This window comes from Mya arenaria, chromosome 13, assembly GCF_026914265.1.
Source record: "Mya arenaria isolate MELC-2E11 chromosome 13, ASM2691426v1".
Lineage (NCBI taxonomy): Eukaryota > Metazoa > Mollusca > Bivalvia > Myida > Myidae > Mya > Mya arenaria.
The window spans coordinates 26,066,212-26,093,969 of NC_069134.1; the positions used below are offsets into that span (position 1 = coordinate 26,066,212).

The 27,758-nt window shown below is 34.4% G+C and overlaps 2 protein-coding genes across 11 annotated transcripts in view; both read left to right on the forward strand.

Annotated features, from left to right (window-relative positions):
• The first annotated feature begins 75 nt into the window (after window positions 1–75).
• On the forward strand, window positions 76–7,452 carry LOC128213477 (EARP and GARP complex-interacting protein 1-like). The gene is made up of 9 exons (XM_052919216.1): window positions 76–200; window positions 1,884–1,967; window positions 2,375–2,507; window positions 3,104–3,248; window positions 3,876–3,975; window positions 4,569–4,705; window positions 5,059–5,226; window positions 5,439–5,597; window positions 5,943–7,452. The coding sequence occupies exons 1-9, from the start codon at window positions 159–161 to the stop codon at window positions 6,115–6,117; spliced, it is 1,143 nt and encodes a 380-aa protein (XP_052775176.1). The 5' UTR covers window positions 76–158; the 3' UTR covers window positions 6,118–7,452.
• Window positions 7,453–11,451: 3,999 nt separating this feature from the next.
• LOC128213971 (myelin transcription factor 1-like) overlaps window positions 11,452–27,758 on the forward strand; it is a 28,466-nt gene continuing 12,159 nt past the window's right edge. For 3 of the 10 annotated variants that reach the window (XR_008257840.1, XM_052920118.1, XM_052920119.1), the window contains exons 1-11: window positions 11,472–11,525; window positions 18,498–18,535; window positions 19,215–19,272; window positions 20,313–20,391; window positions 20,788–21,650; window positions 22,186–22,252; window positions 22,921–22,961; window positions 23,629–23,656; window positions 24,052–24,114; window positions 24,580–24,647; window positions 24,909–25,031. Coding sequence is in view for 9 of the 10 variants with exons in the window: in XM_052920118.1 (XP_052776078.1) it covers window positions 18,524–18,535; window positions 19,215–19,272; window positions 20,313–20,391; window positions 20,788–21,650; window positions 22,186–22,252; window positions 22,921–22,961; window positions 23,629–23,656; window positions 24,052–24,114; window positions 24,580–24,647; window positions 24,909–25,031 (1,402 nt within the window). In the remaining variant the exon portion in view is untranslated. Of the gene's footprint in view, window positions 11,526–13,613; window positions 13,706–16,579; window positions 16,681–16,708; window positions 17,004–17,360; window positions 17,496–17,548; window positions 18,306–18,330; window positions 18,369–18,497; window positions 18,536–19,214; window positions 19,273–20,312; window positions 20,392–20,787; window positions 21,651–22,185; window positions 22,253–22,920; window positions 22,962–23,628; window positions 23,657–24,051; window positions 24,115–24,579; window positions 24,648–24,908; window positions 25,032–27,758 lie in introns of those variants that run through there. The other 7 variants (XM_052920113.1, XM_052920111.1, XM_052920115.1 and 4 more) reach the window with 7 other exon arrangements.

Sequence of the window (27,758 nt, forward strand, 5' to 3'; positions counted from 1 at the left end):
TTATTTCTATTCCTTGAGGTAAGTTTTGTAGTGACAATAATATGAGTACCTTTGAAAATGTTTCAGATTTCCAATTTTATTAAACTATTGAAAAATGTATGCTATTTACTGATTAAAATAATCAAATATATTTTTACGCCTTGCCGTAAGTAAACGAGATGGAAGACGAAGCTCCGGTTATTTACGGACTCGAATTTCAGGTTTATTTTTAGTTGTTTTGAAACAGTATTTTTGATTCAATATTAAATGGCATGTACCTTACTGTATAAGTCAAACAATAACTATATTGCTTTGTTACTAAGTGGAAGAGTTATGCATGTCACATATTTTCGCGACATAGATTTTGTTCTAAATCTTAAACATTTTATTTTTTTACAACGATTGTGAAGAAAGTTATGATAAATTATACAAAGTCAGAGTGTGGTCTTGTGTTGTGGGGGTGAGAAGCCAGGTTAAGGTGGCCCCCAGTGCCAGGTGCATGCGGTGGTTTTGTCTATGCTTTAAATATACAGTCATCGAAATTAGACTTTTGGATGAACAAGCCCGAATTATTATACTATTGCTTGGCATCAAATATTTTAACAAGCCCTGCTATATAAAATTCAGAATTTGAGCAAGCCCGAAAGACATTTTACCAGTGCAGGGCTTGCTGGCTTGTGCTCTTTTCGACCACTGAATATAGCGGGGAATGGGTCTTACGTGGGGTCCCTGAGGTGAGGAAGCATTTGTCTGGGATTTTACCATTTGTTCATCTCTGCAGGGCAGGGATTTTAGGCGGGGTTGGCTGGACCGAAAATCAAAGTCCCCGATTTTCCCCAGACCTGGTGGGCCATGCTTACAATTGCCTGGTGCATTATATTTTCATTTTATGACCTGTCCATTTTCATATTATAATTACTAAAATATTAGCGATATATTGACAAATAAAAAATAAAATAACTTGCATATGTATTCAACAGAAAAGAGTTGCTTTATACACTCATGATGTCACAAAAAACCTAAGCAGCACAGATGGGGGTTTAAATTTTAAAAGTAAATATGACCATTTTAATGGATTTTACTGCTTTGATGGTGTCTGCGGTGCTTTTTTGCCCTAGGTAGTAATGAAGTAGATATAGAAGTCCCTTAGACTGGTAATGCATGTAATTCTTCATAAGCTTCTTGTTCTTGCATTTTATACAGCTTTCTGTGTATCTATTCTAAGGCCTAAAAAAAAATACATTTGGTTCGGGTTACCCGACCCTACCTACGGAATAGGCGCCGACCCTACCGTTTTTATAGTCAATTTGAAAAAAAAAAATTAAAAATTAAAAAAAAAAAAAAAAAAATCTCGTTTTTTTTTTTAAATTGCTTTTTAATATTAAGTTTAAACCTTAAATGCTTATACAGAAGATAGCTTTAACACCATTCTCCATTGATGAAAATTATTTTCTTATATAAAACCTAATAAAAAAAATAAAATATAAAGCCTACCCTACCTATTTTTTTTAAGGATGTAACCCTAACCAAACAATTTTTTTTTTTAGGCCTAAGTCTATTCACTCATTATATGACTTTATCTGCCTTTTTGTCTCTAGTAAATATCACATATATTCTGTTATTCTTTTAAAAATATTCACATTATGACTAGAATATGTTTTAACACATAATACTTTCTTTAACCAGTGACTCAAATATGAGTCATCCATAGTACTTAGGATAAAACTTAACTTGGTCACCAACACCTAGATTTTCTTTAACTAACTTAAGTGTTTGTGTTTTTACATCATCATTGGAAAGAGAGTTACAAACTGTGAAGAAAGTCCACCTCAACTCAATTCTTGATTCCTTAAATAATTGTTATGTTTTTTTCATGTTTCCACTGAAAGATTAATTTACTGCAGGCGAGAGCCTTGTGTTCTCAGGCAGCTGAGACAGAGGAAATAAGATTTCTTGTTGGCACTCAATCACTTCGACAGGAAAACCAGGTATGTTAAACAGTTTGTAAGCATATTTAGAACATTAAGGTAAGTGCAATAGTTTTCAATCACCATTATTTTTTTATGATCTGTGTGACATGGTTAAGTGCTGCATTTGCCCCTTTGCTTGGAAAGAGTTTTATAGCCTACGTTTAATTATAATCACAGGTTTAAAACTATTTAGAATATAGTCTATTTTGAGACTTTCTGTGATTACATGTCCACATTTGAGCTGAACATCACATGGCAATAGCTTTAGAAAATTTTTAATTCAACATTTAAATTAATTTTTTTAGCTGTCATTAATTTTGATATATTCAATATGTATTTGAATTCATTGAAAATAACATTATCAAAATGATCCTAATCTATTGACATCATAATAAATACATGTAGATCTGTTTCCTTTATTCCAGATTCACCATATTCATTTTGATGACGAGAACAATGTGATAAATAAAAACATATTTACCCATCGAGAAGGAGAGATATGGCATATCAGTGCTTCAACAATAGACAAAAGTTTTCTCACAACATGCTACAACAAAAGTAAGTCCCAAAACAAGCTGGCTATTTTCATATGTTTTAAGTAATTTGTGCATAATTAATGGTTTGTTTGGCCATAGCCAACCGAAATACAAAAGCATGTGACCCCAAAGTTTTTGAGGCACTGTAGTGATCATAATTTTATGGGGGGGGGGGTATTTTTACTAGAAGAAGTTAAAAACCCATCCCAACTTCCCATCTCCCAAAGAATATTCGACGGATAAGACCAAGCAAGTATTTTCTATTTTGGCTTCTCAGTCAAATAAGTTGTTTCTTATATAAAGTTATGAAATCACTAGTTAAATGAAACTATTTGTAGTTATTGAATTGTAACTTAAAAATGACTTAAAAGCATTCTCATTACGAGTAAGGATGTGTTATAATTAAGTAGAAATACTTGTTTGATTCTCACAATAATGAATTGTATCAGGACTGCAGCTTTATTTTTGGAGCATTGAATGAATGACTCAATACTAATGATTAGAATTAAACAGTTATACTGTCAGTTTTCATTTTAGTGCAATGAATGTTATCATTTAAAATTGATTGAAGCTCAGCGGTTGTGTAACCTAATATTACCTCAAATTTGTTGATTTTAGCTACTGAGAGTAAGGCAGAGATGAAAGCAGCCCTGTGGAAACTTCCAACAGATTTTGACGATGTCCCAACAGACGACCAGTCCTCCCTTCAGCCCGTCAGCCTTATGTGTCATCTGGAGGCGCCTGACTATGGAGACATGAAGTGGTAGGATAAAGCTGGAAGTAACTGTGATATGTTTCAAGGCTAAATGAATATTTTTATAGTATTTCACTATCACCTGAATGCATTGTATGTGAATTGCAAGTACACTCTTTGTGGAGTGAGTCACTTGTGATGATGACAAGGATGAATATAAATTTGTAGTAAAAGTGCTTTTTTTGTGTATTGATAGATGTATTTGTTTAACAATTTTGGCAAAGAAGTTTGCTTGGAAGATTTTCTTAAATGGTGCTAAGTTCAAGGGTGCCTTATTTAATTTAATTCAGTTTTAATAATCGAAAGCAATTTAGGGAGAGTATTCACCAAGCATCTTAGTGAATTTTTTTGCTTATTGAGAATTTTTAATTTTTGAAAAGATTGTTTTTAATCCCCTCGCCTTTTTTCCAAATTTATTCATTCGGTTTAAACAGTATCTATTCATGTGATGTTAATATATCAGTATATTACATGTTTACAGAAAAAAGGATTAAAAAGATAGCTTTGCTCCTTCATATGCATTTATTAACTGGACAATTATTTTTCTTATTTTCATACACACATTGTTTGTATTCTTTAAATCAACTTAGGAAAACAGAATTTCCATATTGGTGAAATGATATGTTTTTGCAATAGTGTGATGTGGCATCCATCCGGAGACAGTAACAATGTGGTTGGGCTGGCAGACAACCATGTCATTGTTTGGGACGTGGACACATCAAGCAAATCTGCAAAGGTAAGAGGAACTAATAGTTTAATACTGTGTTTAATTTAATCATTCAGAGTAATAAAATGAACATGGGTTTTGCTAGGTACAGTGTTACTTTCATTAATACCTAAAGATTGCTGCCAATTTACATGCAAACAAATAGAACATGACTAGTATTCATAAAACATCTTAACTCATTTCCTAACTTCAATTTCGTAAAATTTTCATTGTCAGATGGAAAGAAAAGTTTTTAAGTGTTTTTGTTTTTTTACTTTGAAATATGTATTTGTAATAATGTCAAAGAAATTGAATGAATTATATATTATTAAGTTATCATTTTGTATGTCCAGTAAGATACTTAGTGTATAAAAGTGACATAAGTTAGGAAAGGACATAAAATGTTATAAGACGAAAAATTGATAAAAATTAAGTCAGACTTATCAGAATTTCCTGAAACATCCTGTTATCCTTTATACCAACTGCTTAGCATACATTTGTTTATAATGAAATTTAGATCACTCACGGGATCATACACTTTATTATGCGTTTCTCTTATAACAGATTATCGATTAATACAGTTAGACTGAAAAAACCCAAACACTTTTGCCCTGTTTTGTCAGATGGTGAGTTCTGCAGCTCTGGAAACAAAAGGTCAGCCCAGGTTAACATGTAGCAGCTGGGACCCTCACCATAACAGTGTACAGATTGCCACAGCCAACGACACAGCTATACGTGGCTGGGACTTGAGATCCTTGCAGTAAGGGATCTTGTTGGAACTTTATTCTATAAATGTTAAAATGTATTTTACGGTTGGTATAATTTTCTTGAAAGAGAACTATGCTGGTTGATTTAAGCTGCCTGGACATGACCTGTGACTGAGGCAATTTTTGACAGTCGTTTTTCATGTGTTTTCAAGAATTTAAAACCAACAAGTTGTTTATGCTTTTATTTTTTTAATGAAATTTATAGTTTAATAACAGTTACTGAAATTATAACAATTCAATTTGTGTTCAATTCTATATGTTAATCGATTGGTTAGTTTTAATGGAGTTACTGAACCTCCTTCTCATAGCTCAGAATAGCTGTAGCATAGTGATTGCACTTTTACAGACAGACATTTGTGATAGACAATGCTCATGGTCAACTGGTTCGAGACTTGGACTTCAATCCCAACAAGCAATACTACCTGCTCAGCTGTGGAGATGACTGTAAGGTCAAATTCTGGGACATCAGGAACATCAACGAACCAATGAAAATCCTCTCAGACCATTCACACTGGTTAGTTGAAATTGTTATTTTGTCAGTTCGAGTTGTTTTGATGATGAATTATGATTGAAATTTGATAAAAAAAATAGTGATTTTTTGTCATAATTGGTAACTAAAAATAGTGTTCTGCACATTACAACAGTGTCCTACCAGAGTAGTCAGGTGATCCTTAACAGTGCTGTGTCCCTTACATATATATTGTGATCTTGTATCCATGTTAACAGGGTGTGGTCTGTGCGTTACAACCGTTTTCATGACCAGCTGATCCTATCATCCAGCAGTGACAGTCGCGTTATCCTCAACAGTGTTGTCTCCCTTTCCTCTGAACCTTATGGCCACGAGATTGAGAATGATGATGACGAGGAAGATGGGGATAAACATGGGTAAAGGCTGTTTTATGTAATAAAATATTGACAAATGTTTAACAGTTCCTGAACATCTAATTACCCGTAAGAATTTTGTGTTTTAACAATCTATCAGATTGGAAAATGTCCAGGTATTGTCATTGTTTTGTCAGTATCATAGTTTAGTCAGTAACGGGCTGAATGCAAAAGCTTTGACTGGATTAGTGCTGGAATCTGCTCGTGATTTACTAGAGTTCAATTTCTGCTCAACATATATTGTAAGGCTTATAATGCATTAGGTGAAATACACATGGAAATTTGGTTTTAAAAAATGTTTATTTATCTTAGCATTAAAGAAATGACGCTTTTTACTTTCATCCACAGGGAGTCTTCCCCACCAGAGGATCGTTTGATTGCGACATATGAGGAGCATGAAGACAGTGTCTATTGTGTGGACTGGTCCACCGCTGACCCATGGGTGTTTGCCTCCCTTAGTTATGATGGTAGACTGGTTATCAACAGAGTGCCTAGAGTGGAAAAATACAAGATCCTGCTCTGAGATTGGGCAATGTTGGAGGGAAATTTTGTATGAATTGAAGTAGAAAATACTGCTCTAAGATGGGCATTTTAAAAGGAAAGTTGGAAGAAAGAAATGTTCTGAGGAAAACCACAAGGGAATGACTCATGAAATTGTATGACCTTATTATGTTAAGAACCACCCTTACCCTGATTTAGTGTAAAACCATTTGTTTTCCAATTCAGACAAGAGGTCGCTGCTTAGAATGTTCCATCATTCAGTTACTTTGAATTAGACTTAGTGCATTTTTAAATTGTCAGAATCTTTTAAATGCCTAGATTAGGTTTTAAAGATTTATGATAAAAGAGGGTGACTCACCAGTTTAGGTCAGAGGAAGAATTTAGAGTTTAGCAATGTGGGGAGAAAAAATGGATGTGTCCTGTATTTTTATTCAAGCAGTACATGTCAAGTGACATGGCTAGGATGCCATAAATGTCAAGGTTTATACTTTGTTTTGGGTTTACTTTGTGTTGTTTTTATTTCTCAAAATACTGATCGATAGAAAAAAACACATAAATTGGAGACCAACTTTCATCAGCTCTTTGAGTTGGCTGAATCTTATTGCTGCCTGTTATACGCATTTTGATTTTATACAGTAAATAAACTTTAATGTATGTTTTATTTGATTGTTAAATATATTTATTAGATATTTTTCTGTGATTGTGGACAAGATATAAGATTATAAGTTACTCACATTTGTTTGAATGATTTGTTATGCAATAGTGTGGTCTCATGATGTGACTCAAGGACCATATATAACCTATATAATCAATTTGCATTTCAACACAACATTTTTACTTCATTTTCTTTGTATGTTACAATGTTTTTTCTAAGTGACATTGATGTTATCTTGGACCAATAACAAATCCTACTCCCAGATGTTATTTACTGATGTCATACTGTGCATGTACGGTATATAAAATAATAACAATTTACTTGCATTGTCTATGTACATTTCATGTGTACTACACTTACATTCCATATTGTTCATGTTCACAAACATGTTAATGTATTAACATAATGATTGGAACTCTTTATAACATGTATATATGGAGGGGAAATATATTGTTTGAATATTCAAATGTGGGAAAGTGCAATAAAATTTCATGATGGACTAACATTCTTTGTATGAGGAATTTGTATCATGACTAGGAAGAGGGTTTCATAAAAAATATTGTATTCTTGTTTTAACTTATAATACTGTTTAGTGGTTGCATACATTATATTTTATTACTCAATAAAGAAAATGTACAGCATTGAACACTTTCTCAATGACATGTTCATTTACCTACATGTTTATCAAATCACAATTCTGTTCTCAGTGCATTTTCTTTTCCCCCAGGCCATGATATAGGTTTTTAGTTTATCTAGTTCCTGTACAAATAGTGAGGTAAATTTCTCAATCTTTGTACCATCATTGTCCGTCCAAAAGTTATGTTAGCCATAACAATTAAAAATAATTTACGTATTAACATTACATATTTCTTACCAGGACTACCGCCATTTTTGTGATTTTAATGCTGTTTTTTATACATATGTTACTTTTCGCTCTTGAGGTATGTGGAATTTTCGGGAAAATGGCGTCTGCCACATGGTGTTCAAATTGTCCACAATTTCTAAGAAGATGTTTTAAATAAAATAGTCAAGGTCCTGTTTCCTTCACAAGAAACAAACTTTTATTCAAAAGAATCATTATAAAATTTAATCATGATTATATTAGAATAATGACATTCTGACCATCATTTGACTTTATCAAAAAGGATATAATAAGGATACAACAGGAAACCTTATATTTTTAACTCGCAATGAGTAATGCCTAGACTATAAGTTGTAGACAATCGAAGCTGAAATTGTGACGGTGATGGCTAGATTTAATTGGAAATATAATACCCTGATTTTATCTCTTTGAATGAATGCTCAAGGATTACCCCACGCTGGGAATATAAATACTGACTTTTGAACCACTACATTCATACGAACAACAGCCATATGTGAACGACTAAAAGCCTGGTCACACCATCATTATGAACACGATATGTACCTGAGAAACCAGGTAAATCTCGAGCATTCACTTAACTTCTTTAATTATCAATTCCTTAGCAACCTTTGACTTCCTTAGCTACCTATGACTTCCTTAGCAACCTTTGAGTTCCTTAGCAACCTATGACTTCCCTAGCATCCTTTGACTTTCTTAGCAATCTATGACTTATCGACCTATAACTTCCTTGGCAACTACTTACATCTTTGTCAACCAATGACTTTACAATCAATGATTACTTTATCAACTACTTTCATCCTTAGCAACCAATTACTGCTTAGCAACGACCTTCATCCATAGCAACCAATGACTGACTGCCTTTCAACCAAATGGTTGCAAATGCAAATAATAAGTATATCCACTTTGGCTGGATTGTCTTCACTTACAGCATGCAATAATATAATACAGTGACGAACTAACTAATATGCAGTACATGTACATCTAACAATAAAGTAAGGTCAATACTTCCGTTTACAAATGGACTTAACCATTTTAAAGCATTGAATTATCGTGGTCTTACTCCTCCAACAATTGCGTAAGTGCAAAATCAATGGCATGTCAATCAACTTCACACATCAAAAAAACTCCGACTTCCATCGTCTCCCATTTGGTGTATTATGTTACTTATCACATCGAACTTACTACTGAAGAAGCGGATTCATTACCGCGCAAAGCATCCATACATGTACAGTTTGCAATTGTTACACTTCAAAAAGTATAACACCATGGCCTCTCGCCAATATTAAAAGTACATTTCTGTCTAGGTAACCATTTCTATCTAGCTACAATGTGGTCAAAAATGCCATAGCGTTTTTTTCATAGTCTAAGAGCTTTATTTTTGTTACCGGTAGGTGTCCTGTTAGTCCTAAAATGCAGGCGGCATTTTTAGAATGACTAGGTGTCGTATGGACATTCTTAGGATAGTTGGAACAGTTAATCACTTGAGCATCTTTTTCGGATGTCCCGAGGACTCAAAACATAATAAGTGATTGTCTAGCTCCTTTATTAAAATCATACTGTTCTTGGTATTTTTGAAGATCAAAGGACTTCGACCATGGCTAATGGCTGAGTAAAGCGATGTCCAGAAAAAAATACGTTGTTTACAAAAAGTCAATTAAACATAAAAGGGCTTGGTTTAGCTCAATTTTACGTCATTGGAACGCTTGATTGATCTCTTCCTAAAACTGATTGGCTATTTTTAGTGGGAACTATTGTATTTTCCTCCTACATTGACATAAAAAAATGTTTTGGTGCGCCGCCTTATTTACATCTTACACGCGTACATGCAAGTACTTCCAAAAGATTGAATGTTGACATTCAAAAGTAGATGGGTATTTAGCTCTTAGGGTAGCGTACGAACTTCGTAGACTAAAAAAATGGCTGCCGCCACAACAGAAATATTTTAAAGTGGCGATCTTTCATTTATTTCATATCAAAATGTGTGGAAACCTGATAGCACTGCAATTTAAACGCTATTCAAATAAAGCCATGCCTTTTTAACAGTAGAAATGGAATCAATATGAACAAGTTTTAACGTGCTTCAAAGATATAGAGAAAATGTCAAGGAGCCAAAGAAAGCCTCTCTTCAAAGGAAACGAATAAATCCAACAACGTATTTTATTATTTCTTCATACATGCATTCTCAGACCCGTTTGTCCTGTTAGAGCACTCTTTTCTCAAGAAGACGTTCAGGGTTTGATTCCTGGCCTGGTCGCGTGTAAGTTCGGTTTGTGTTACCAAGCCGGACCAATGAGTGTTTGATTTATATAAAGTTGTAAAAACTTGTATCTCAACAGTTGTAAAGTAAACATTTTAAGCTATACCAGGTTGTCGTCGCCACTCTTTCGTTCAAGGATTGTGCCGCCGGTCAACGAATTAGGAGAAGTTGATTGTTTGAGAAGCACTAACCAAGTCCAGTGCCACACACCCAGGGGTGATTTCTTTTTTTACGTAATATGCATGTACGCTTTTGGGAGATACAAGGATCAATATCCGATGAAATTGTATCATCTTATTTCCTGGGTGTTTTGTCGCGATTGTCCGGTTAGCGCAGTGGCTAGCGCACTCACTTCTCACCTAGGCGACCCGGGTTCGTTTCCCGGCTCGGGCGCATGTGAGTTTGGTTTGTGGTCACCAAGCCGGACAAGTGGGTTTCCTCCGGGTTCTCCGGTTTCCCCCACAACACAAGACCACACTCTCGCGTAAAATCGTGCCAACGAGAGTGATTAATATAATGTTGTAATAACTTGTTTCACAATCGTTGTAAAATAAATATGTTTAAACTAAGGTTTTGGTCAGAGTATATACAATGATACATTTCAGCTGGTGAGGAGTGTGTAAATTGTTCTAAAATTAAGGTTTTCATTGTTCCATTCTAAGAATACCCATTCTAGAGTAGTGAACCATCCATTTGGTCGGACAGAGTGAACCATCTATGAGTTAGATAAGGAAAGTGAATATATTATTAATTGGATAATTGACACATATTAAATAATCACTCTTTTAAACCAGTGCCCCACTATACAACCATTGGGTGGTTCACTTCGGTAATGAAATGGTTCACTTTGGTTATGGTTCACTCCGACCGTCATCTCATTTAATTGTACCAACGTTGCCCGATATCCCCCACATATATTCAAGCTACAGGCAAGTTACATTGTCGCCAATAAGTAATTGGATACCCTACTTATGTTACAAGTTTCACTTTATATTTCAGTTGATCTCATATACATTTGTTAACGGTCGGTTAAAAAGCTCATCAGAGCTTATGTTGCATATGTTTGTGTCTTGCCGACTTGAAATAAAACTTATTGTATTGTATTGTATTGAACCTTTTAATCGTACTGAAGCATCTTTCAGAACCCCAAAAAAGTTATATAGATATATATTTATACAGCCTGTATTTGATGGCATGATTTCTTTTTTTACCAACAACCTATCGGATGGCCAGCTAAAACTTCCAAAACATTCCAAAACAGTACCATTCCGCACTTTAGGTACATCGAATAGCACACAGGTTTTATTGTTTTGCATATTAAGTGATGACACTCAAAATATTTGTTTTATAAATCCAAATGCCATCAAATGTATGTAACTATTTGTAATATATTTAAGATATAATTCTTAGGTAATATCATTAAAACAAAATTCAAACAAATAACAAAATAAAATGTTTTAATCGCAAAAAGTATTGCTACACGGTCTTGTTTGAATCCTCTACGAGTTGTTTCCCTTCGTGTGGGTCATTGCGCATGCGTTTTAATAACATTGACAGTTATGTTTACTTCCGGTTTAAAAACTTTCATGCGCGCCATCAAGAGAAACTACAAATTTACATTCCTCGTTCTTTAAGGTACTGTTCAGTGTGCATGTAGTAGGTAAACTTGATATCCTCCGTCCTTTATAAATGTTTGCAAAGAACACCTATGAGTTGTCAAAGCAGTTGTTATATTTTACCGTGGAGAAGCAACTGTTGACAAAATTACAAAGATGTTCACATGCACAATAACATTGTGCACTAGTCCAAATAATTGTACGTTGGCGGACTTTTTTTTAGATTTTTGATATGGCAAATCCTTCACGTACAAATTGTTTAGCATCAAAAGTGGGTAGTTGTTCCGATCAGGATTCCGGGTTAAAGCATATACCGTCTATAAAATATCATAAAAACAAGAAATATTACCAGATAATGTTATTTTATATTAGTTCCGTACACAAAAAATAAATATCCAACTTATAATTATGAGTTTGACGTCTTTTTTTCATTTCATTCTGTCAAAACATAACGATATATACATGAAGGGCACCTGCAAGGCTTCAGGGCACAGTTTTAAATCGCTCGGAACATTTCGGCCATGGCCGAGTTGTTACGATTGTATAACGAGGTCTATCTCGAAGCTTTGTCGGAGGAGGCCGAGTTATTACGATTGTATCGAGTTGTTCCCCTTCGCATAATTGTTTTCTGTGTCAGTCAACTTTCGTTTTATTGGAAAGGTAAACAACTTGTTTTAATGCATTAATTGCTTGTTTAGTGCAAAATTACATCTCACTTACATGGTAAAATATGAATATAACTCTTTATGATCAATTTCAACCATAAAATACTTCACTTAAAACAATTTCAATATTTTCAAAACACCCCCGTTTTTTGCACATTCCCGTTTAGACGTTAGGGATTGGAAGAATCCCGTATAACACGTCTATTATTTTAGACTACATTGTGCACATGTCGTTATAGGCAGCTCAATGATCATGATTTACCATGTGATTTGCTCATGCTCTTATTTTATTTTTCTTTCTATTTCTTTGCTGCTGGTGTGTGTTGTGTCTCCTTTCAAATTTAACATTAAAATGACTGTTCTATGCTGTATAGGATCAGAGTCATAGCCTAGTCCAAAATAATAGACGTGTCGGGATTCTTCCAATCCCTAATGTCTAAACGGGAATGTGCAAAAAACGGGGGTGTTTTAAAAATATTGAAATTTTTTAAGTGAAGTATTTTATGGGTGAAATTGATCATAGAGTTATATTCATATTTTACCATGTAAGTGAAATGTTATTTTGCACTAAACAAGCATTTAATGCATTAAAACAAGTTGTTTACCTTTCCAAAAAAAACCGAAAGTTAACTGACACAGACAACAATTATGCAAAGGGGAACAACTCGATACAATTGTAATAACTCGGCCTCCTCTGACAAAGCTTCGAGATAGACCTCGTTATACAATCCTAACAACTCGGCCATGGCCGAAATGTTCGAGCGATTTAAAAATGTGCCCTAAAGCCTTGCAGGTGCCCTTCATGTATATATCAGTTATGTTTTGACATTATGAAATGAAGAAAAGCCGTCAAACTCATAATTATAAGTTGGATATTTATTTTTTGTATACGGAACTAATATAAAATAACATTATCTGGTAATATTTCTTGTTTTTATGATTTTTTTATAGACTCTATATGCTTTAACCCGGAAACCTGATCGGAACAACTACCCAATTTTGATACTAAACAAATTGTACGTACAATTATTTGGACTAAGTCATAGCCACAATAGAATATGAATAAGTCAGTAATGCGCATTATGGTAACTTTTTTAACATTTGGACATTCATTATGTTCTTTTTAATTCCAAAAGTCAACCGATTCTTACAGAAGTAAAATATATTCTGATGTGTTCAATAAACATAGGTTATGCATTAGTCAATTGTAACCACAACCCCACCAGGTCCAGGGGCGGGCCGGGTTGTTACCTTCCAGATGGCCCCGCTGTGCCGAGTGAAAATGGTTGTTTTGTCTTTGTGTCAAAAATAGCGGGAAATGGGCCTTACCTAAGGTTACCTGCTGGGATTTTACCAGCTGTTTGTCTCCGCAGGGTGGGGATTTACCCGACTTGGCATGAGCGAAAGTCAAAGTCCCCGATATTCCCTGGACCTGGGGGTGCCGTGATTACAACTGACTGGTGCATTACACAGAAATGATTAAATAGCCAATACCTATTACTAAAGACGAAGTTAACTTCAGTACACTTATCAGGTAAGACCCACTTTCCTCCCTCACTTAGAGGGATATACATGTAGCTGCTGAGGTCCTAAAATCCAAACTCTGCTGAATGCAGACAGTCACAAAATCTTGGTGGGCTGGCTGCGTTAGTGAAAATCTGTGGAGTATAACAGAAATTGGATCCATCTGGTTGAGTGTACTGAATGGACACGTAGAGTCGCCCAAACAAATATTTTCAAAATAATTTTATATGGCTGACTTAGTCAGACTGGTGAAATGTGGTTTTCACCAAGGGATTATTGTAATTCCCTACCCTTCAAACCGACTGAAAGTCATTTTATCACCTTTATTGTCTTTAATGTTATTTTCAGTTAAACTAGACTCATTCAGATAGTATACATTAAGTAAACCTGGGAAGAAAAGTGTTGGTTTGGGTACTGAACCCATGACCACTGAACACAAGCATGTAACTGAATGAGCTAACTAAAATACTTATTTTAACTGCAATTCAGCCATTCAGTGTTACAACACTTTTCACTGCTTGCAAAGTCAGGGCTGACCTTTTACAAATAGGGACTAGGGTTGGGGCTCTGAAAACAGGCAATTTAGTGCTTATTTTTTGCGAAAAAGGGGAATTAAAGTAGTCAGAAGAAACACCATTTTTAAATGCAAATTGATGTAATATACATGTTTCAACCACAGTACACTATGTAGTGTCAATAACAAATGACTTTTTAAATATATCTGACCTGCAATCATTTTTTCAAAGGTTAAATTTATTGAGATTATGGAGGACTGGCCCTTTGGGTTTTAAAAATTTGTCGCCACTTTTTCACTGAGTGTCCAGGGGGCCGAGTCATGCCCCCGTGCAGGTCCAGGGCAGCACCCTGGTGGGGGTCAGAGGAGGTTAAGCTCCTGAGGCTCCTGGGTTTTTAGCATTTTCTGAGCCTTACATTACAATCATACATACCCATGCATGGAATACTAACAGTTATTTTTTTTAATTAATCATATAAAAACAACAACATTGTGGCGATTTATTGTATAAATGGCATGTTTTATACAATAACAATTCTTTATTGACAAAACGTATTGGTATGTGATAATGTCTGTAAGTAAAAGAATCAAAAATCTGTATTCATTTCTTCATTTTGCATCATATCTGTAAAAATCATGCATCATTCCTTGTTTTTAATTATCACGGATCATAAGCATTTACTCTGGCTATTAGATTGTGACAGTTCACTCTTAAACTACTAAGAGCTATGATTATTTAAGGTCAGGATGTCATTGTTGATCAGTAAAAGTCATAAAATTCAGAATTAATCAAATAACCCTACCGGTTATTATTAGATAAAAATTAAGAGATGCCACACAACAGCCCACTTGATTTTTGCAGAGACGTAATTGATTATGATGTAGGGCGCTTTGTGCAAGGTTTACATCATTTTAGAAAATGTTATGAAAATATTATCACATTAAAAATGTCACAAATTTTGTGATTTAGGCACACATGGCCGACAATGGTGATCACCAGCAAGAACCCTGGGACTAGAATTGAACAACATCCCTATTTGTTTACATATTTTTAAAATAACCTAAGAATCAATATATAGTCTTATTTAAGGCTTTCCTCATCATGCTTTTATTTCTATTAGGAAATGGCTCTGGAGCACCGCTTACAAATCACCACCTCGCTAAAGATTAATGACATAATTCACATCTCAAACGGGACTGGTCTGTTATTTTGTTTTAACTTTATTTAAAATAATGTCATTATTCATCAATTATTCATAAAATTAAGGGCTGACAATTATCTTAAATATCCGATAATGAAGTTGTTTTTAAAGGAGACGGGCTTCTTTGTATGTTCTTTATTAACCAAACACTGCAGAGAAAGCAGACCTGGAATACATTCAATGATGTTGCACCAGGCAATGCGCATCAGCTATTTACATGAAGAGATTGTTTATTTATCGATAAAGCATAGTTTTGTATTCATTTTTGTTTTTCATTGGACAAAAAAATAAATATATATGATATTACCACAGTGGCAAATTGGTTTTATCTGGTGACTCAGCGGATTTTCTAGACAATTGGCTGTGGTAATCCTGTCAGAAAATTGGGTGTCTTGGGTCACGGGATTACCGTTAGTGTCGTGCCCTGCTTTTTTAAACTTACTACATATATAAAAACATGCAATTGATACAAAAGGGACTGGGTCTTCTTCAAAATGGTATAAACAATAGGATCAGGGTCTAGTTCATAGCTAGAGTCAGGTAACTTGAACCAGAAATTGTTTTTGTTGGCCTTAAAATAAATCCTGTCAACTGATACATTGAGAAAAGGCTTGGTAACAAAACAAACAATCATTTTGTTGAAAAGTTAGTTGTCTACATCTCATGACCTAAAATTTATGAAAATGACTCTGGTTAAAATCACAGTGTGATACTGTTCTTTTGTCTAGTAAATAGTATGAAATGATGCAATTTGGTACTATTTCAGTCTGTAAGAATAGAGCACACCAGCATTTAATTCGGTGTTTACCGTATTTGATACAACTTTGCAATGGCAATTCTATAGCCACTTACAATTTAGGTCTAAAAATTGATAACATATATTATAAACAGTAATAATTGAAAAAAAAAACATCCTAATTTCATAGACAAACAAATAAACACTGTCAGTGCTAACGCAAGGATTCGAAAAGGGCAGTATGCTAGGACAGAAAGGGCACTTAAAGCGTATTGAATGAGCCTTAAATGGCATACTTGCAAGGGCCAATGTTCATTTCATATTGTGTATATGTTGTTACTACTTTCAATACTAATAGTTTGTTATGAATACCTGATCTGTTATCTTGACTTAAGTGTCAAAATTACATATATATCTTTTTTTATACTTTAGGCATACAGACGTTGTAATAAGGCATCAGGGTGCGGGAAAAGGGCCGCCAGGTGCCCTACCCTGCTATTTAGGCCTAGCTGCAGCACTGACACTGGTGTAACGTAAGCACTGCCATGTTGGGCAAATTGAACTAGTATCACATTGTGAAAATGTTTGAAATGAAAAATATATAAGTTACACTGTGCCATTTTAGAAAAAAAACATGAACATTCATCAGAAGCTTGATAATGATAAATCTACGAGAATGAGATAACAATGCATGGCTGGACAGGCTACCCAAAACAAACCAATGTTTAAGGCCTTATACAAAAAAAAAAAGTTGGAATAGGTGGGTAAGAACTTAACATTTGTCCAACTTCTGTGAAATAGCCATTGGCCTTGGCTACTGGTGAGGAGTAAGGGAGATAACACAGACATAAAAATTGTAAGCCTTGCTGAATAACTAATATTTCTAAATGTTCATTAGTTGTTGTTTACTAAATTAAAACTACTTTTTAGTCATTAAGTTTTACAGATTCTGACTTCAGATACATGAGGTAAAATAATTATGATCTTTTTAAGAATAAATTATGCATGAAAAGTTTTTAGAGCCTCTATTTGGAGTTAACTATTGATTTTGCCTGTATAAGGCAGCTGGCTGAGGGTGGTGTTGTATTTACCAGGCTATAAGTGGAGCAGAGAGACAGCTGCCCTATTGTTGGCAATATTGGAATAATCTACTCTGTTTAAGACTGGTTTGATACTCCTTATGAAGGCGAACATTAACGGCATTGGATGTTGCTGATGCCTTCAAACTTTGCTACTTCAGCTGAAGTTTCTTGTGCTAATATTTTCAACAGTTACTTTTCTAATGTTTGAAAAAGTTGGATAATAATGATGTTTAAGTAATTTCTTTGTGAAAATGATGGAATTGATTGTTTGTGACTTTATCTTCATGTAATTTTGTTGGAAAAAATATGTATTTATAATGTATTATGGTTTAATTCTTGACAAAAAGGTCTGTTTAAAACAGTAGATTGGTTGTTCAAGAAACATGTTCTTTCCGTTTTGATTAAATATATTTTGTTTTAATGTTTAGAAGTTTTTCAGCAGATGAAAACTTCTGTTAAACTTGCCACTAGTTATGAAAAGAGAAGCAAGTATTGATTTTCATCCTCTGTGCCATTTTCCCCATTTGAGAACTGTATTGATCTTTCCAACAAATCACAAAACTTTCTGTAGCAGAATATTATGTGTCACTCTGTTGCCATGGTTATTTGGGACACGGCAACTAGTTGAGAAAAAGTTTGTAATGGTTATTAATTTCTGTGTGTGGTTTATGTGGTTTATTTGCATTCAGAATCTGAATGGTGGTGAACAGAATTTGTACATGTTGACAAAAAAGTTTTGAGTTGTTTTTAGTCACAATTCATTAATTTTCATAATGTGGTCTATTATCTTTACTATGTTGAATAATTTAATAATTTATAATTTGCAGTTAAAAATTACATACATGCCAATCAAACAATCAGCACTGATAAAAATGCAGGTCAAAATGTTACCCTTTTCTTAAATAAATGGGAACAAAATATGTTTCTATTGGTCAGCATACATTTATTGCACTAAAATGAAAGAAAAAAAAACATCACAATTTTTTATTTTAAAACTCCAATGCATTATTTCAGAGTTGTTCATGGCTTCATGCTGCATTGGAAATGCACTTAAGGCAAAGTGTTAAAAAAGAGTTGTAAGCCTAAGATTACATGTTTCAGATATAGTTTTAAAATGAATAGAATATCAAACTAAACAGGTAAATATATGTCCTTTGTTCTATGCATAATTATTTCATAGTTCATGTAATAGTGAATTTGGAATTTAAACTCCATCAGTTATGATATCTGCTGTTCAAACTATTTCAATTCCTTTTCTTTTGTTTCAGATCTGTTGAGTAATAAGCAATCACAAATGAGTTCAAGGGTGAGTGCCTCAAATAAAATGAAAATATTTTATCATGAAAACACAATTTTGTAATGTTTAATAAAATATTATTACCAACAATGTCTTGTCCTTTGTATTTAATCTCAGTTTTCTTTTAACATGAAAGTATGTATGATTTTATGTAATAAAGCAGTTAAATATGTATTTATTCATTTGATATATAGGGTGTACATTATTATCCATGATATATATATACAGTACAAACAAATATGACAACAGACCTACTGCAGGCTTTCTAGCAGCCCTTATATTACCAAAGATCCTAGTTTTTCTTTGAAATTGCACCAGGGGACACCATTATAGACAACAATTCGCAAAAATTACTCGCATATGTATGCCCATTAGTCTGGAGGGTAAAATTTTGGTTCTTGGAGTGTGGGGAAAGGGTGGGGGGGGGGGTAGTACATGCCATAAGGTGACTTCAGGGTGCCAAGGCGGAATACTGTAGCACTCTAAAGATAAACTTTCACCTCAAATGTAGTATGGTTTTGTCTCTTCCTGGAACAGCCCAAATTAAAGAAAATGACATCCTTGACCCCTAAATTGGTTCATAATAGCCTTAAAAATAGCTCTAGTTTATTTCAGAAGCTGCTAGAAAGCCTGTTACTTGTACATGTTATTCCTGTGTAATACCAAATGTTAAATTGTCTTTTTTCAGAAAAGAAAAGCAAGTTTAAAGGTTTTAGAAGAGCAGGCTAGGCTCCATGAAATGGAAGGTATGGTTTGTCAATTAGCTCAGGGATTTAATTAGGGCTCTGCAAAAAAATGCAGGTTCCCTATGGTAATCACACTGTCCGTCAGTCCGTCTGTCCGTCCACATTTTTAGCTTGACTATTGGAAGAATAAAGAGCTATTCAACTTTAGGTTTTGCCTGTACATGTGAGCACCTTTTAGTCATTATTTCAGCAAATACATGTATTGCATTGAAACTTTACATACGTGTTCCCAAATATCCAACCTACTGTATGAATGAAGTTATATAGGACACTTTGTTGAATGTACCAGTAATGCAAATTATTGGCTTTTATTATGGGACTTAAAAACTCTTGCTAAGGTTTTGCATGTAACCTTATTTAAGTCAAGTTAAACATCTGAGAAAATACATCCTGGTAGTCCCTAAAAGCAGGTACCAAAGTTGGTTCTTTGTCTGGAAATCTGCCATTTTGTTACCAACCAAAAATGTTCTCACTTGATCTTTTCATACATTCGTCAAGGATGTTATGCCACACTAATCAGAAATAAAATGCCTGCTACAGCAGTTGGCAATAACTTAATAATGCACCCCCTTTCAAATATGCTATCATTCGGGGCCCTTATCACTCCTGTCATGGCTCTGGCAACCGTTGAGACCAATAAAGAGAAGTTGAAAAATTAACTTTGTGAAACCTATGCATGTGCACTTGGATTTAAATAGATTCTTAGGTTAAACATACTTAATATGATATTACTGAGGGTTGAGATTATCAACTTACAGTGTCCAGTCAAATATCAATTAAGGTGACTGATGGCTGTTGCAGTTAGCTTTTATTCCTAGGAATGCCAAATACTTATATAAAAGAGTAATATTTTGTGCTTTTGTAACCAAAGTAGTCTTATGTGTCTTTCTCTCACCCATGAAGTCTGTGACTTGATTAATCTTTATCATTTACCATTAGTATGTGGCATAGGACTTAAAAAATGTTACCGTACTCTGAAGTCCATGAAACTTAATTAAAATAAGATAAAGTAAATAATTGTACTTCATTCATGTTTTCAGAGATGAAGAACCAGTCATGCCCCGAGGAGGGTTGTGACAGCCTGGGGCACACAAACAATGTCAGTGCCAGGCACAGAGGGTAGGTCTGCATGTCCAGTCATATGAAAAATAATTGAGGAGTCAACTTATTACCCCGTTCATGGCAGTTGCCCATTTACCCAATTCATGGCAAACTCACCAAACTGTTTTATCATGGCATAGATTTCAGAGATTACTCCATTAACCCAATGATTTAAGATGTATGAAACAAAATGAAAGTACCCAGCTTGATTTTCAGATTGGTAAGGTTAGAAATACATCTATGCATCTATATATTTTATATGTGTATACCATAATTGAAAAACATAGAAATGTTATCAAGTATATATAGATTTATGAATAATTTTGTGTTTTATGTTATAACTTCTCATATTTTGGCCAAGGGTACTCAAATTAATGGAATTTGTTTGGAAATATGTCTCAAATTTTATTTCAGATCAAAGTTTTGTCCTTTGAAAAGACGCAGAATGTTTGGACTGGATGGTCCTGCATCAAAAGTTCCAAGAGTTGATGTAAAAACTGAACCAGTTCCAGTGGGCGGTCCCAGTCTGATGGTCAAGGTCAAAGATGAGCCAATAGATTATATGGAAGTTCAAGTACTGCCATCTTCTAGTGTAACCTTTGCACACACTGAACCTAAGACAGAAACTGACTCTGATGTTAATGATGGTGATAGCGACTTAAGCAACTTGAACAAGATAGAGGAACAGTGTGCTGCTATTGAAGCTCGTGAAAAACGAGAAAACAGCGTTGAGCTTGCTCTTAGTGCAGACGCAATTCAACAGCAAGTTCTAAACCTTATACCTATTGAATCAGGAGGAGAAAATCGTCAACAGGAATCTGAGGGGCACCAAGAATCTCAGAGTCATACATCACAGGAAAACTCAACAACTATCACACTTGAACCAAATAAGCTGTTAGAGTACATCAATGCTAATATGCTAATTAAAGAGCCCGTCAAGGACAGTGTGTTGAGACATGTGTTGCAAAATGCACTTGTAAATGAGCCTCCACAGCCAACAAATAGCTTTGATATAGACACACAAATCGTTAACAATCGGTCAACACCTTCACCAGTTGTTGAGATAAAGGAAGAGAATGAAACAAAAAGTGGGAAGGGGAAAAATAAATCTCGCACCCAAACATCAGAGGGTGGGGATAGCGACGATGAAGATGATGGAGAATACATGGTGCTTGCCGAGTGGACAGACGGGAAACTTGAGGAGATCGGGGCTGAACGAGACGACCCCAAGGTCATCCGCAAAAAGAAGGGCAGGGAAACTGACACATCTTACAGTGGTATGTAAAATCTTTGGTGATATTTGCTTGTGTTGCATATCTCAGTTGCAACATAAAGAATGAAGATGGATGTTTATAATTCAGGGTTTTAATCACTTGTGGCAGTCAGTGGACCCACACTTTTGCTATCCGACTAACATGTGCAAAAGTAAAGAATTTCATATAAGACAAAGAAATATTGTCTCAGTCTCACACTCAAACTTTCCTTTGAAACGAACAGTAATCAGGTTTAAAAAGATGACTGAGTATTTAGTTGTCACAGTTGTGTGTACGTATATGCACATATTATGTTCTTGCAGTTCCACGTACAATATTCACAAAGAAGAAATATTAATCAGGTATATAAATATAAAATTTATTTTTCCAGCTTACTATTACTAAGGCAAAAAGGTGGGTATTTAGTTCTTAACTACATGTAAATACCCACCTTTTTGCCTTAGTAGTAGTAAACATTCTGCTTGTCTTTACAAACTATAACTATTTGTTGTTTAAATCTGTGATGCACCACACTATATGTATTTTGTCATCATTTCAGCCAGATGTCCCAACCCTGGTTGTAAAGGTGAAGGTCATATTACAGGACTATACACTCACCACAGAAGGTACAATCATATGGCAATCATAACTTTCTCATCCTTAAGTATACAGACCCCAATTTCATGGAACAATCTTAAGCATTACCAGCTTAGTATCTTATTTCGATATTATATTTTTATATTTCGTATCATATTTACTTAACAAAGATAAAATTATAGTTTATCTTTTTTTAATCTACGATAATTTCCTCTCCAAAATTACAACATTACAGAAAACATACCGAAACAAAAACATGTATGCTTACATGCAGCTTTTTACTGTTATAAGACACTGTTTGATAATGGTGATCAAAATAATACCAGCTCTCTCGTTCAGAAGTAGTCAAATGGTTGTTGGACATGTTCATTATTTTTATGGCCATACATGTCACATTTCCTGGACGGCTTCATAGGGGATTAAGCTCAGTAAACAACGGGATTTGCCCTCAACTAGGTTTTTTTATGAATTCTCATCTAGTCTACACATTTACCAATAACAAACAAAAAATGAACATTTCGGGGTAGTTCTCCTTCTGCTTGGGTCGACTAGAGAATGAACTTAAAATCCTGGAGGATTTTTTCCTTGCAGGCGTATATGACACATATTATAGTCAGGCTTATAACCATGGTGTGATTTCTCCCCATGTGGTTCTCTTTCTGCTATCTCAAATGTGTTTTCCATGTTATACTTGCAGTTTATCTGGTTGTCCAAAGAAAAATGAAGCCCCAAGCACAGGTGAGTGCATTTACCTCAGAATTCATACTCAGATGTTATTTATGGGACTGTACACCAGATTGGCACCATAAAAAGTTTTTTTCTGTAACGAATCTCAGGACAATTATTTAATAAAATGTTTTAATCTTTGATATCATAAAAAAAAAGGTCGGAGACCGGGTTCGAACCGATGTCGCCAAAATTGCAGTCCAGTGTTGTATCCACTGTGCTACGAAGGCTTACCCTAAACGGTTGGAATATTCAAGCTATATACCTAACTTGGTAATATCACGTGATAACATCGACCAGCCAATCACGCATAAGGAATGAATTCTACTAGGTAGACATACCTAGTAATCTTTTTTAATGGAAAAATTAAAAAAAATACGAAAAATGAAGCATTGGGAAATTCGAGTCACAATCGTTCCTTTACATCAAAATCGACCCATGATCTTGTACGAACATAATTTAATGCTTGCATTGTACATTTTTACACAGGCGAAAATAAGTATGTGTAGTTATATAATTTTATGAATGTATTTTTAGTGTAATGTTAAGTGTATTGATAAGTTTAAAATGTAATAAATGTATATGGCATCAGGTACACAATTTATCGAATGAAGACACTTTTTTATGTGTGTATATTGTTTCAATTTAACCAATCCATGATCTAAATTTATCTTTTCAGTTGTTGCTGTGCATGATTATGCGACAGGGTAAGGTTTTTTATTGTTTCAAAGAAACTTCAATGATAAATGTACTGTTCATTCATTTTAGAATTGAATTCAATTGATCACTATTTATTTTAACAGTGTTCCTATATAAGCAACTTGTGTCTAATATCTGTACATGGTGAGGTGGTCCACAACTGCATGTATAGATATCCACCTCTTAACAATGAGGTTCTGAGCTCAAGCCCCACCACATCCAGGGGCACTTCTCATAGCCTCTTAAAAAGAACACCAGTACTAATTGTTACACAGGACTTAAAGCTATCACTTGAGGTCAAATCAAGCTAAACATAAGAATCCTTAGTCTGTTAGATAAATCTTAACTAACAAACATGAAAGTAGAGTACATATATTAATATATGAATCAATTCTGATTCCAGGTGCCCGACTCCTGGTTGTAGTGGACGAGGTCATGTTAATCCTAGCAGAACAACACATAGAAGGTAAACAAATTGTAACTAGTCGAAACCAGTTGCCTCAATATCCCAGGGTCAGGCAAAAATACTTTGAGCCTCGCGTAAATTGAGCCACAAAGAGTAAAACAAAATCGGTCCAAAACATCCAGTTCGAGCCAAGGAGGAAATCGAGCCAAGCCATATCCAGTCAACAGGTTTCGACTGTAGATGCTAAACTTGCATTAGTTTGTGACTGTCTGTTTTGTAAAAAGAAATGTCAAGGTTTTGTCATAGCACTGGTTTGGGCATAAGCAGAGTCATGCAAAAACATAATCATTTGAACTTAAATCTTTGTTTTAGTTTTAATACTTTTTATGAGACCATGACATCATGAGCCAGTCTCGCAAGAATTATTTCATCATAAAATATGTGTTTGTGACAAACTTAAAGAAAATAGTTCATTGTATATATTTTATTTCAAAATCTGTATTCAATGGAAGTGTTCTATTCCAGTGTGTCTGGGTGCCCCATCGCAGCCATGGGAAGGCTGGTGGGTGGGGAAAAAAGTCGCAAGAAACAGAGTAAGGACAGTTTAAATAAGTTGCATGTTTAGTACAATGGTCAATTGTAGATAAATAATAAATAAAATAAGGTATTATGATTGTCATTTGCAGTCTACATTTAGGTTTTAGTATATATCTTACCCAAAAAGGTAAAATTTTAAGAAGTAATTATAAAGGAGTAAGACTCGACAGAATATGTTGTTTTTTGTGAAGAACAAAACACTTATGGACTGAAAGTGTGTTTCAATAATAATCTATACCTGTTTGGGTTTTTTGTAGACTACCACCTTGTGATTCTGCCGAAACAAGATGATCAGTCGAAGGCCATTCTAGCTGCCTGCACCGAATCTCAGCTCATCAAACTAGCAGCTAAACAGATTTTTGCGGGGGACAAGGTTCCAAGTATGTACCTGTGTGTCAATATTCTGTGAATTAATGTATATATGTGAAGAAGTCTTTGAAAACTACTGGTGGAAATGACTATGCGATAAATCACGTTTTTTTTCCAATTTTTAGCTCGACTATTCGAAGAATAGGTGGGCTATACTACTCGCCCCGGCATCGGCGTCCAGTTAGTTTTAGGGCAAGTTGGGATTTTCACTTATAAGTCCAATACCCTACATTCAATTGACTTAATACTTCACACAGTTGTTCAGGGCCATCACATGATGAGGTTAGATAACTCCATATTATTCTTTACACTGATTATGGCCCCTGATTGACTATGGAACTTGGGTTAAAGTTTTAGAGCAAGTTGGAATATTTATTAATAACTTCTATATCCTTTGTTCAATTGACTTAATACTTCACACAGTTGTTCAGGACCATCCCACAATGAGGTTACATAACTCCATATTATCCTAAATACAAGTTATGGCCCCTGATTGACTTAGGTTAAAGTTTTAGGGCAAGTTGGGATTTTCACTTAAAACTCCAATACCATTCATTCAATTGACTTAATACTTCACACAGATGTTCAGAGCCATCACATAATGAGGTTAGATAACTCCATATTATCTTTTATACAAATAATGGCCCCTGATTGACTATGGAACTTAGGTTAAAGTTTTAGGGCAGGTTGGGAAATTGTTTAATAACTTCTATACCCTTCATTCAATTGTCTTAATACTTCACACAATTCTTCAGGACCATCACCCAATGAGGTTACATAACTCCATATCCTTAATACAAGTTATGGCCCCTGATTTACTTAGGTTAAAGTTTTAAGCAAGTAAAAGTTAAGGGCAAGTTGGGATTTTAACAAAAAAAAATTCTATACCGTTCATTAAATGCACTTAATAAAATTCAAAATTATTTACGACCATCTTACAACAAGAAACATAACTCCGTTTTAAGCTTAAATACAAGTTATGGCCCTTGAATTTTTTTATTTTATTTTTTTTTTTATTTCCTTTGAAAGGCATATTTGTATATTCTTAACCACATTTTCATAATGGGAAATCAAGTTATTTGAATGACTTGCGTCATTGTTTGGGCGGGCTGGTGTAGGGCAGCATCAAAGTCACCTTATGTGTCGTATAATTTTAGTTAGGTTTGACATAAAGAGACCAAACTTGGAACTATTACATCGTTATTGTATTCTAAGTCAAAGCGGCGTTGTCGAGCGCGCTGTCTTACGACGGCTCTTGTTAAACAGGACATTGGTTTCATTTTTACTGTCAATTACTTAACACAATGTAAAAAGAACACTAATGTCATGCTTAAAAAATCAGCATGCTTCTATTCAAGTATGTTTGAAGGAAAAATTACTTGCTTGGAATGGGCTTAAGTTTCCAAAATGTAATCCCTTTAAAGTACAGAAACTTAATGAAAGGTGAATGCATGGTTCAAAATATCAAAACTTGGTGAAAATAAAACATTAGAGACCATAGTTTTGATTTTGAATGATTTGTTCGGGTACACTTTTTGTGGAGTTGGCTCATTTCAGTTGTTAATGATTTCATATTTTAATTTCCATCAGAATAGTTGTACAAATATAAAAAAATTCTTAAGAGTTCGAGAGACTTGAACTTCCATATTTGAAAGAAAACTTACAAAATTGAAGAGAAGGCAGCCCTGGTATTTCCTTCTGTTAAGCGCTGGTATTAAAAAACATTTTTTTGCATAACATCATTTTTCTTGTGGCCCGGTTTCCGAAGATTGTAACAAAATTTTAAGATTCTCAACATTAAATGCAAAGGCCTGGTCGTTCATCCTTTGTTGTTGTTGTTTGTAAAATTTGATAAACGGTTTCACTGCAATTTGGAGTAGTTTAAATAAGATTTGAGTTATGAAGGTATGACATTCTGTGCCCATGATTAGTTTCGAATTTGTCGGGACATCACTCTATAGTATAGGAACTGAGTAAAAATACACCTCTTCCAAGAACTAAATTGTAAGGTTGAATTAAAGTTACCTTATTTAAAAATCAACAATGTCAGCGTCTCCTAAGATGAAGTTATTGGTATTGTATTCAGTGAAATAAATCAATGTTATCAAGGTTATGTTGTGAAGTTATGGTAGCTTCATAATTTCATAAAAGACAGTATGCAGGGATTTAGTTGCTACTTTATGCCTTTATGTTAAACATCAAAATTGTTTTATTCTCATTAAAATCAGGCCCACGCATGATGAAGTATAATATCATATTTTGATCAGTGTGCAAAATAACATCAGCTTTAATATAGTTATGTACCTGTTGTATATACCGGGTAGCATTTCCACACATGTAGATCTTCGTTTGCAATAACTGAGCTAAATTATTACAAACTTCAGTTCTTTGAAGAACCTACATGTACGTATAATTACTGTCACAATTACTTTCAAATTAAAGAAAAGTGTGATAAATAAGGTGTCTTCTGTGCATTCAGGGCTGCTAGGTTACATTTTTGCAGTCAATTTATTAAAAAAAAAATGTTCAGGTCGTATATTGAAGCAAATCTTGAGAATGATGTCTCCTTAAATGTCTGGTAAGCCGAGAATGTTCTGAAGTTATGTTCTGGCCCCCATTTCTCGAAAGTGATTGAGCATAACAAGCTTAAAAATAACTAATTTCTTTAAGCAAGTTTCGAGAAATTGGGACCAGTTGCTGTTGCTTTCATTCTGTTAATTTAAATTTGGAACATTGTT